Source organism: Globicephala melas, chromosome 17, assembly GCF_963455315.2.
Source record: "Globicephala melas chromosome 17, mGloMel1.2, whole genome shotgun sequence".
Lineage (NCBI taxonomy): Eukaryota > Metazoa > Chordata > Mammalia > Artiodactyla > Delphinidae > Globicephala > Globicephala melas.
Genome location: NC_083330.1, coordinates 4,600,542 through 4,612,312, shown reverse-complemented (window position 1 = coordinate 4,612,312; position 11,771 = coordinate 4,600,542). Strand labels below are relative to the sequence as shown.

The 11,771-nt window shown below is 48.0% G+C and overlaps 1 protein-coding gene across 7 annotated transcripts in view; it reads right to left on the bottom strand.

Moving 5' to 3' along the window:
• The window catches only part of LYN (LYN proto-oncogene, Src family tyrosine kinase), a 111,868-nt gene that overhangs the window by 11,763 nt on the left and 88,334 nt on the right, over positions 1–11,771 (bottom strand). For all 7 annotated transcript variants that reach the window (XM_030859726.3, XM_030859727.3, XM_030859729.3 and 4 more), the window contains one exon: positions 261–414. In XM_030859726.3, coding sequence (XP_030715586.1) covers positions 261–414 — 154 coding nt within the window. The remainder of the gene's footprint in view (positions 1–260; positions 415–11,771) is intronic.

Genomic DNA, 11,771 nt, shown 5'->3' with positions numbered 1-11,771 from the left:
TTGGGAGTCCGCCTGCCGATGCAGGGGAGGCGGGTTCGTGCCCCGGTCCGGGAAGATCCCACGTGCCGCGGAGCGGCTGGGCCCGTGAGCCATGGCCGCTGAGCCTGCGCGTCCGGAGCTTGTGCTCCGCTAACGGGAGAGGCCACAGCAGTGAGAGGCCCGCGTACCGCAAAACAAACAAACAAACAAAAAAAAACCAGGCAAAAACAAAATAAAATGAAACAATAACCAAACACCTAAGGGTCGTTCCGGGAACGTACCTTCCCTGGCTGTGTACTCGTTATCCTCAATCACTCGAGCAAGGCCAAAATCTGCGATTTTGCACATGAGGGCCTCGGAGACCAGGACGTTAGCGGCTCGTAGGTCCCTGTGGATGTAGTTCTTCCTCTCAATGTACGCCATTCCCTCCGCGATCTGGAAACAGAAGAAGGCTCTCCTTTAGATGTTCCATTTAGGCCCATATAGGGACATATGGAGGAAAACCAGAAAACTTCTGAGTTCCTGAAATCCTTTCATGTACGATATTCCGATCATTCAAAAATTTAAAACAGTGGGTAAATTACAATCGCCATTTTGAGTCCTTTCGAAAATAGCTGCCCCCAAACCTCCAACGATGGTAATCACTCTCAACATGGTTATTTAAATAGCTACATGTCTCATCCTTTTTTAAATGCGTGGAGACTTTTCTTCAGATCCTACGAAATTCCTGCATGTAGATACACAGATGTTTGTATCCCAGTTTTTCGAACGAGGAAAGAGAGCCAGGGAAGTGCTGTACCGACACAAATACATTATTGCGGCGTCGAGAACAGGCTGTCCCTGGCCAGCAGCATCCTTGCTGTCGGGTCAGTCGACTGCCCACAGGACCCGGGCTCTAAGCTCTCTCCGCACAGTCCCTCCAGGATGAGCAGAGTCACCCAGACATAAAGCTGACAGCAGGAGCGAAGCAGGGATAAAATGATAAAGCAGGGGAGGTGAAACTGCTACTCCTCGCTTGCTAGGAAATCGGGTTTTTAAGGAATCAAAATAGGATTATTAAGGAAAACATTACCAAATTATAAAGATAAGAATCAAGAAGGAAGGAGGAAAGGTAGGAAGGAAGGAAGGAAGGGAAGGAGGGAGGGAGGGAGGAACCAAGTAGCTGTGTCTGGTGAGCAGTTAGAGGGAAAACTAATTAGGATTGTGTCACACAGGAATGAATGTATTCTGCGGATTCTACCTTGAATTCCAGGTGGCTCAGCGTGGAGGACCTGAGTACTCCCACACCCCATCCTCAACAGCATCCTCCTGGCTCAGTCAAACGCCGCTGTTTCAGCCAGGCCCTGTGGCTCAGCGAAAGCTTTTTAGCTCCTTACTATGGGGGGTGCTTCTCCTGACCTCCGCCTGGAACGCCTTGCTTCCCCTCTCGGCCAATCACTAGGCTTCCTTCTGGCCAGAGGGCCTTCCCTGAACTCCTCTTGGATAATTTCACTCTACACCCACCATCCATGGTCAATTTGTACAAAAACCATTGGCACCTACTGACCACAGCTTTGCCATTATTTTGAAGCTGTTTAAGGTGCTTACTGCTGTCCTGCCATCCAGACAGCAAACACCACCAGGGAGAAGCCACCTTACATCTTTTCTGTTCTCACATGTATCTACTGGAAGCTTCAGCCATGTCACTCCCCTCTTCTCAGAGCCGAAGGAAGTTCTCTGGTGAGCGTGCTGGGTCTTTAATATCACCAGGATGCTATGCTGTTCGCTCTCTGCTGCAGGAATTTACCAGCTGCTATTTCTGTGGCCAGAAAATCTGCCATATAATAATCAGAATACAGCAGCTCAGTCCCAAAGTCCTGGCAGCCCAGGGGCTCGCCTGGGACTCGCCCCAAAGAGTCTTGAACAGGTAACATCATAAATCCGAAAGAATAGAAGAGGTCTGAGCATCTTCTTTAGTAGAAACGACACTGTGATAACGTACACCTTGACTATGACCAAGAATAACGTGTGTGGCACGCAGGCCGGGCCGGTAGAGTGGAGAAGACCCAGGCCACGCGACACCTGCTGAGTGGACTCGGGGTCCAGCCCCTGCCTGGATAGCTGGGCCAGCCTCACACAGCATCCCTCGACAGGAATACCTTAATCCTTCACGCAAGACCACCCAGGTCACTCCCTGCATAAAACTAGCCTCCAGATAACGTCTGAACCCCTTAGCGCTGCTCCCAAGGCCCTGGTGACTGGTCCATTATCCTCTACCTCCCACCACTGCCTCCCTCCAGGATCCTGGCTCCTGCAGCCCCTGTCGCAGGGCAGTTCATCCCGCAGGTCTCAGGGGAGATGGCCCCTGCTGAGAGGCCTTCCCTGACCCTCCTTCTCCTCCAGTGTGTGTGGTCCCAGGGCCCCCTGCTCACCTAGGCATCGCAGGAATGTAAACCCCTTAGGGCACACTCCTGTTCTTGAGCCCACATGTAACATCCCAATGATTCTAGACAAACTGGGCCAGGAAGCGGGAAGAGCCGAAGCTGGCTGCAATCCCAACACGTCCACGTGTCGCGACTACTGAGCCCACGAGCCGCAACTACTGAAGCCCGTGCGCCTAGAGCCCGTGCTCCGCAACAAGAGAAGCCACCGCAATGGGAAGCCCACGCACCGCAACGAAGACCCAGTGCAGCCACAAATAAATAAATTAATTAATTAATTAAAAATAAATAAATAAATACAAGTGTCCTGGGAAGTTGCGGGTAAGGCTTTTATCGCACTCACCCGAGTTCTGCATTTACACAAACCCGAATGCATTTTTGAACATGATTCTCTGAGATAATAACAGACTTGCAGCAAGCCCAGCTTAGCTTGGCTTTCTTTTCCACGTCACAGTGCTTTGAGGGGCTCGTATTCCGAACAATAATAATAGCGTTCACCAAGACCAAGTTTCTAAACAACAGTGCTTGCCAAGTAGAATAAACAATAGATATGAGAGCAAAATAAAAGCTTTCGGAGAGGGCTGGTTTTGAGGTCACAAAAGACTACAATTCTCTTCTTATATAAAAAGTATTATTTCCCTGGTCTATATGCATTTTTCTTTCTTGGTTTCTTTCTTTCTTTTTAAAACCTTAATCTTTTTTTTTTTTTTTTTTGGTTGTTGTATTTACTTTGGCTAAAGTAAATCCAACTCTATTTCTCTATTTCGCAACAGCAGGAAGAAATCATAGGCCACTTTGGCTAATGGGATCTAGGACCAACTTCGCTTGCACGAATACGTTCTTGCTTCTCCAGGCCACTTAGTCTAACCGCTGTCAGCACTGCAGAAAGAGCTGTTGCATAAATGCATCCCCCCAGGCTCAGCCATCCTCGGGGACCCGGGGAGAGGGGAGTGCTCACCTCCTACTTTCTTTTTAACTAAATTATGGTTGACTTACAATGTTTCAGGTGTAGAGCAAAGTGCTTCAGTTATACATAGGTATATATGTATTCTTTTTCAGGTTCTTTTCCATCACAGGTTATTACAAGATACTGAGTATAGCTCCTTGTGCTCTACAGTCAGTCCTTGTTCTTTGTCTACTTTATATATTGTAGTGTGTATCCGTTAATCCCATTAGCTCAGAAAGGCTGATCTGAGGGTTTCCCTGGTGGCGCAGTAGTTGAGAATCCGCCTGCCAATGCAGGGGACACGGGTTCGAGCCCTGGTCTGGGAGGATCCCACGTGCCGCGGAGCAACTGGACCCGTGAGCCACAACTACTGAGCCTGCGCGTCTGGAGCCTGTGCTCCGCAACAAGAGAGGCCGCGACAGTGAGAGGCCCGCGTACCGCGATGAAGAGTGGCCCCCACTCGCCGCAACTAGAGAAAGCCCTCGCACAGAAACGAAGACCCAACACAGCAAAATAAAAATAAAAAAAATTAAAAAAGAAAGGCTGATCTGTGAAGGAGTTATGTGGAGTCGCTCTGGTTTGGTGAGGACACAGTCTGATTCAGGAGATTGCTTTGTGCCCATAGATATTTCACTTAGATGATGATGGTAACAGGTAGGTGGCTGATTGATAGGTAGGTAGGTAGATATATAGATGGATAGTTAGACATTAATAACCACTACTTCTCCCACCACTAATGAAGCACTTTTTATGTACCAGATACTGTTTTACATTCATTACACCCAATTCACGTTTCATCTGAATAACAACTCTATCTGGTAAGTTTTATTTCCATTGTACACACGCAAATGAAGCCTAAAGAGGTACAAGAACCTGATGAGAGCCAGGAGGGAAGGAGAGAGCCAGGATTGACACCCAAGAGTGTCTGACCGCCAGATCACATTCCAGAATGTTCCATCAGCAAGAGAGCTCATAACTAGATGCTTCTGGAACTCAAATTTTTCATCGAGAGAATATTATTTTACTGAGAAGAGAGAAAAATGCTTTTGAAGTTTCCTCCTGGAATTCACTGTTGTTAAGCCCAAATTTCACCTCTCAGAAAAGCTACCACAAACCTTCCCCAGGCAGAGCTCAGGATACCCATCTCAGGAAGGACATACAAGCTTGGTTTGGGTTGTCTTTGTCTAGAACAGGGTTTCTCAACCTTTTTCCATTATCATCTCCTAAGGAGAAAGTTTTAACTTAAAAATTAAATACAAAGAAATAGGATTTTGTCAGGTAGGCCTGAGCCCTGGAGGGCCACAAACTATCATAATATCTAAGATTTTCCCATCTGCCAAGAACCAATTTTCGCTCCCTTGGGGGCAACTTGCCCCATTTTGATTTCTTGGTCTAGAAGAAGCTAAACTGAGCAAAGAAGGTGTAAAGCCCACTTTGCCCTATGACTCAAAAGAGAGAAATAAGATGGATGATGACCTATTCTGGGCTTGAATGAGGTTAAGGCTCTGTCAGAATGAAAATAACCAGGCTAAAATTAAGCAGGACAACATTCTTTCATTCAAATAGCCCTATATATATATTGCAAAAAAAAGCAATAAATGTCTTTCCCTTTGGAAATTTGATGGGGCTAAAAGGAAATTACTTTCCTAGGGTCACACCACAGGTTAGGGCAATGGTTTGGAAGTGACTTCAATTTCCCTTCTGTGCATGTAGCCGTTAAATGAAGTTTAAACCCTTACACCAGTATTTCTTAACTCTGGCTGTGTACCGGGCATCTTATCTTAACCCGGGTCTCATCCTAAATCACCTAAACATGCATCTCTAGGAGCGAGGCCTCCCTAGGTGGTTGTGACCTGCAGTCTGGGTGGAGAATGGCCCTTGTCCCTTATCACCTTCTGGGAGCTTGATTCTGACCCTGATTTACTCGATCAGAACCCGGATTTTAACAAGCTCTCTGGGAGATCTGTACGCACACGAACTTGGAGAAGAGCTGTGATAGATCCAATGCTTTTCAACTTCAGCTATTTTAGGATTTAAAGTTCTAGACAGATTGGAATGAAATCTCGGTCTCAACACCACGAGCAGATGGACTGTGGTCCTCCTAACGCTGGGGAAAGGAATTCCCCAACAACTCAGCTGAAGAAAAAGAAGGAGCAAAGATGGGCAGAGCCAGCAGGAAAAAGCCCAGGTGGGGAGAGGCGGGTGCCATGCTGAAGCTGGGGGGGGGGGCGATGGGCCAGAGAACGGGGATGCGGGCTAGTCCTCGCACATCAGCAGCTCAGAACGTGTGTCCTGAGCTTTTGTTTTTCTTGTAACTAAGGGAGAAGGACTCCAGCCTTACAGCTCAGAGGCAGGGAATCCGGAAGCGCTTTCTCCACATCATGGTTCTGGGGCCGGGCGCTACTTAGAGGGCTTAGGAAACTGAATTGAATCTTTCAGCTTTAAATCATCTGAGGGGATTCTCTACCTCTTGGGCCACACCAGCATCATGCCAGCATCAGGCTCAGTGATGCACAAACACGAGAAAACCTTGACTTTCTAAACCACCTGCCAGCACTAAAGAAGAACTAAAAATGTCTCGTCTCCATGTGCTAATTTCCAACTCTGTATTAGAGGGTCTGTGTGTGAAGCTACTGGGCATCTGAAGTAGAAAAGCAGCCCTATTACCTAAAATGAGAATAATCATACAAGGAGCTAACTTTAGTGAAGTGTCTGTACTCCTGGTTTAAAGCTACCTGATTTAGGGTTACATGTGCTTGTCGTTTCTTGAGCTCTTCAGCCCAAATAGCATGGCGGGCGTACATTTCCTAGTTCCTCTTTTTGTACCTTCAGTGGAAACATATGGTGACATGTTCTCTGTTTGATGTTTCTACGTGCGTGTGTGTGTGTGCATGTGTGCGTGTACACGCATGCACTGCTGTCCTGGGAGGACAGACAGGAACTACTAGGTAAGTGAGTGACCCACTGGGATCCCAACCTGAGCCAGTAACAGAGCGGCTTCTGGTGAAATCCCAGGCATCTAGTACCCAGTGAAAGTTCTAGGCACAGAGGAGATATTAAAAATGATGCTTCCTGGGCTTCCCCGGTGGAGCAGTGGTTGAGAATCCTCCTGCCAAGGCAGGGGACACGGGTTCGAGCCCTGGACCGGGAAGATCCCACATGCTGCGGAGCAACTAAGACTGTGCGCCGCAACTACTGAGCCTGCTCTCTAGAGCCCGCGAGCCACAGCCACTGAGCCCGTGTGCCACAACTACTGAAGCCCGCGTGCCTAGAGCCTGTGCTCCACAACAAGAGAAGCCACCACAATGAGAAGCCCACACACTGCAACCAAGAGTATACCCCACTCGCTGCAACTAGAGAAAGCCCGTGCACAGCAACGAAGACCCAACACAGCCAAAAATAAATAAATAATTTTTTTAAAAAAAATGATGTTTTCTGAGTTAGAGGCCAACCTCATCTTGTCAGGTGCGAAATAAGCCACCCCCCAGCCTCATGGCCATCCTCCAGGGAGGTCTTTCAAATGTGCTGTGAGAAGGAAAGGCATGACCATCGGGCGCCCACCAATCAGCTTCCCAGCTGGGGACCTGAAGGGCTGGAAACACACGTGTGACCACAGAGGACACTGACCCCAAATACTGGGGATTCTGCCTCTCCCACTGCTGGTGTGAAGGCAACGCGCCAACCTTCCCACAGACGCACCCTCAGGGACCCACAGGCACTGCCTCCTCCAAGGGGAAGAGACCCAGCCTCACCGGTTGGTGGGTGCACGGCATCCGTCCCCGGCATCTGAGATCCCCAGCTGGTGGGGCACCTCGGAGGATCACCACGGACGCTCCCTCTCTATGGCAGTGTTGCCAGTGTGTGTCTATTGTTCAGTACGTCAGTATCCACACACGTGATATTACACCCACCCACATGCATACACACCACGCAGATACATACAAACTTCTGGGAAGTTCTCAGAGCCCAGCATTCCATAAAGCATTATCCTTCTGCTTCCTCTGCCTATCATTTTCTACCCAACCCCCCAACACGCACACTTACATATGCACACACCTGTGATGGGCAGGGTGGCGACAGAACGCAGAATGCTTTGCAGATGGGTATTTCCTGGGGTATGAGGTCAGAAACGTTAACCAGAACAAAGTTTCCAGAAGCATCCGAGGTGAGCATACTCCTTTAAGTTCCCTCTCCAATATCCACGTTGAAGTAGAAAGTCTGTGTTCCCGTTCCCCAGATGAGACCCTGGGAGCGGCCTCCGCAGACATCTGCACACACCCCTGCCGCACTGCCCTGAGGAAGGCAACCCAGGACTCTCCTCTCTGGTCATCAAATATATTTACTGAGAAGGGAGTTGCCAGGGACCATCTGGGGCTTGCAGGATGGCGATGCTTAGGGCAGGAAATACCTAACACCAACGCCCGTTGGGTATATACAAGACAGACTTCTTTTATGTGGAATACAATGCTGGAGAAGAAATCTCAATCAAGTTTTACAGACCAAGGAGACTCAAATAATCCTCCTTGCAAGTGACTTTCCCTGCTAGCAATGGCCACAGAGGTCACGCATCTTTTTCTGTTTTTCCCAGAAGCCCAATTAAAGCTGTGGGCCCGGCATTCCACCCAGCCTGCCCCAGCCTCCAGCAGGCTCCCTCCATCCGGGGCTGAGGCTCTGAGCAACAAGCCTGTTCCCATGCATGCGCTCAGTGCACGGACCCCGCAGGTGTCACCAAGGACCACGAAGGATGCTCTGGACACACCACGGAGTGTTTGCATGGATGACCTTGCCGTGTGAGTCTTGCTTTAGCGTTCTGTGTTCACCCGAATTCCTACCGCTGTTCTGAGAAACGGGCAAGTGACAGGCTATCTTGCTTAGTGAGTGATTTTTAAAATTTTAATGAGAAGAACCCACATGTGAGTCAGATGACGGAGGGAATAAAGGCATAAAGGAACCTAATTGAGGGACTCGATGTGATCTCTCAAGCAAAGCTAAAATCTGCCCCAGGAAATTCCAGCCTGAATGAGAAACTGGAACCGAAAACCCAATCTGTCTTAGAATTGGCCAGTTGGAAAACATTCGTCACTTAGACAAGCAGTGAGAGAGATTGAACAAGAAACCTGCCAGAAAGCAGGAAAGACTGAATTTTGTTTTTCTTGTGGTTCTACGTGTTCCACGAGGCACTGTTTGCCTCACTCTCTAGCTACGTATTTCCTTCCTACACTTGTAGAGTTCAAATAATCAATTACTTTCAAAAGCCTTAGGAAGCTTACAAAATAATAATAATGCTAAGAGTAATAAGTTGGAACCAAACAAATGGCTTAAACCTACAGTGTCTCTGATGGGGTCTCAAGCCTCTCTGAAAGGTCCTCTCTATCACCCCTGGGGTCAATCCCAAACGGACCTAAAAAGACCATTTAATTACAACACAAAAATAAAATGTAAAAAAACCCAGGGAGTTTAAAGTAAGAACACACCTCCTCGGTACTCCAAATATGATAGCCTCTGTTTTGCAGTACTTGGTAGTTTCTATAGACGTACTTTTCTATCTATTAATATTCTTTGCTCCTCCATGCTGGATCCCTACACTCTTTAATCCGTTATTTGTATAGAGGAGGGGGTGGCATAGAGCTCGTTCCTTGCTATGTTTGGAGGTCAAATTTCCTAGTATGTTTTAGCTTTGTTGGGTTATTAAAATATTCTTCTTTATTCCTCTTTTCAAAGCAAAACTTCTAAGAAATAATGGAGCTTATTGCTTTGATGACGATGGTGGTGGTGATGGTGGTGATGACAGTGACGATGACGATGATGACAGCTACCACGTACTGGCTGTTACCCTGCCCAGGCATCTTGCCAGGCATTTATATGCCCTAAAACAAGCCTATGAAAGTAGCCAATATTCACAGTAAAGATGAGAAAGCTGAGTCTTGGAGAAGTAAACATTTTTCCTAGATAGACTTGGATTTGAATCCAAATCTGGCTGGTCCCACCTCCTTGTGCTCTTAACTATTTATCTATACTAGCTTCTTCCTTTAAAAAGAGCTACAAACATGGGCTTCCCTGGTGGCGCAGTGGTTGAGAGTCCGCCTGCCGATGCGGGGGACGCGGGTTCGTGCCCCGGTCCGGGAAGATCCCGCATGCCGCGGAGCGGCTGGGCCCGTGAGCCATGGCCGCTGGGCCTGCGCATCCGGAGCCTGTGCTCCGCAACGGGAGAGGCCGCAACAGTGAGAAGCCCGTGTACCGCAAAAAAAATAAATAAATAAAAAGAGCTACAAATAGTAGAATGTTTGCAAGCTGACATCAGGAAAAAGGAGAGAAAGGAGAAATAATAACTAGATCATTTAAAAAGTGGCCATGTTAAAGTCTGCAATCTGTAATACCTTCATAGCTGAAAGATGAGGGCAGAGCTTGACACGTACAAACTTAGGGCTGGTGAGGCTTTTGTGACGGATCAAAATTCAATCAATCCAAAAGCATGCAAGGACCCACGGAGTCTCGGGGAGACATGATTTCCACATAGAAAACTGCACTGAATAATCATATTTAAACCAGTAAGTTTCCATGAAAGAGGTTTACCTTCATTAGCGGCAAAGGAAGAACCATTTGTCAACTAATTCTCATAGACTTTCTCTTGCAAAAACTTATTGGACCAGCTCACATCCATTAGGATGGCTGTTATAGAAACAAACAAACAAACAAAGCAAAAAACCAGAAAATAAACAGTGTTGTTGAGGAAGTGGAGAAATTAGCACCCTCGTGCACTGCTGGTGGGAATGTAAACTGGTGCAGCCACTGTGGAGACCAGAATGAGTGATTCTCAAAAAATTCAACATCGGATTACCATGTGACCCATCAATTCCACCACTGGGTGCATAGCCCAAACAACCGAAAGTACACACTTGTACACTAACAGATATTTGCACACCCCTGTTCATAAGAGCATTATCCACAAAAGCAGAAAGTGGAAACAACTCAAGTGTCCATCAATGGATGAACAAAAAAACCAACATGTGGTCTCTGCAAGCAATGGCATATTATTCAGCCATAAAAAGGAATGGAATTCTAACACAGGCTACAACATCGATGGACTTTAAGGACAATATGCTAAGAGAAATAAACCAGTCGCAAAAGGGCAAATACTGTACGATTGCACTCATACGAGGTACTTGGAGTATCAGATTCACAGAGACAGACAGCAGAATGGTGGTTGCCAAGGGCTGGTGGGAGGGAGGATGGGGACCTAACGGGTGCACAGTGTCAGTTCTGCAAGATGAGAAGGGTTCTGGAGATGCTGGTAGTGATGACCGCACAACAACATGAATGTCCTTCATGCCACCGAACCGTGCACTAAAAAATGGATGAAATGTATGTTATGTGTATTTTATCACAACTGAAAAATAAAACTGGGCGCTTCCAGTTGTAGGATAGCAGGAGCAGAGGTGGTAAAGGCTGCCGGCCACAGGGAGAGCGGGCGACGCCCATCACCCGCCCCTGCGCAGTGTGCTGACGACCAAGGAAACGCTTCGGGCACCCTGCGTGGGGACGCCCATGCACACCTGGGGGACCAAACCACACTAGGCAGTGGTCAAGGCCTCCTCCCGCATCACTTCCACCCCGGGCCACTCCTCAGTCCACCCTCAAATAAACCCAGCCTTGACGTGAACACACAAGTAGGGATTAGAAGGAAGTAGACCAATGATGCCTCAGAAGACAGTTGGACACTTGTGACTGTGGATCAGAGACTTACAATGAGTCATCTTGGATTTTATACAAAACGGGGGCAAGTTTCTTCTCAAAATCTCAAGTTTTCCACTCTGCAAAGTGGTGATAAGAATAGCGTCAACCTGGTAGAGTCCAGATGAGACTGAAAAGGAGAATGCAAGGCTGCTCAGTGCATGATGGAGATGAACGATCACTATGACTAATATTAATACCACTACTATTCATAACAAGAAGACCCACATCCAGACCTGGTTCATCACGGTGAACTGACAGAAGGGCTGCTCTCTCAGAGCTGAGGAGCTGTAGGTGGGAGGCTGCCCACAGGTGTCCGAATGCAGCCTCAGGCACACTGCTTCCCCTCTGCTGAGCGGCTGCCGCCACCCTTAGGAGAAGCTGGATCCAGACTCTGCATCCGCTGACGGGGTTCCCTGATACCGGCTGCCTGAGGCTGTTAAAGGGATGCGCCCCGCCAGTCAGGGAGAGGACTCCCCACTCTGTACCCCCAGGACAGGGCAGTCAAGAACCTACACTAAGATTAGAAATCTCCTTTGCTTATTCTCCCCTCTTCTGCATCAATTTCACTGCTGCTACTGTCATCTAGATGACCTACCCCTGGATATCCCTGGTGGTCCAGTGGCTAAGACTAAGTGCTCCTGATGAAGGGGGCCCAGGTATGATCCCTGGTCAGGGAACTAGACCCCGCATGC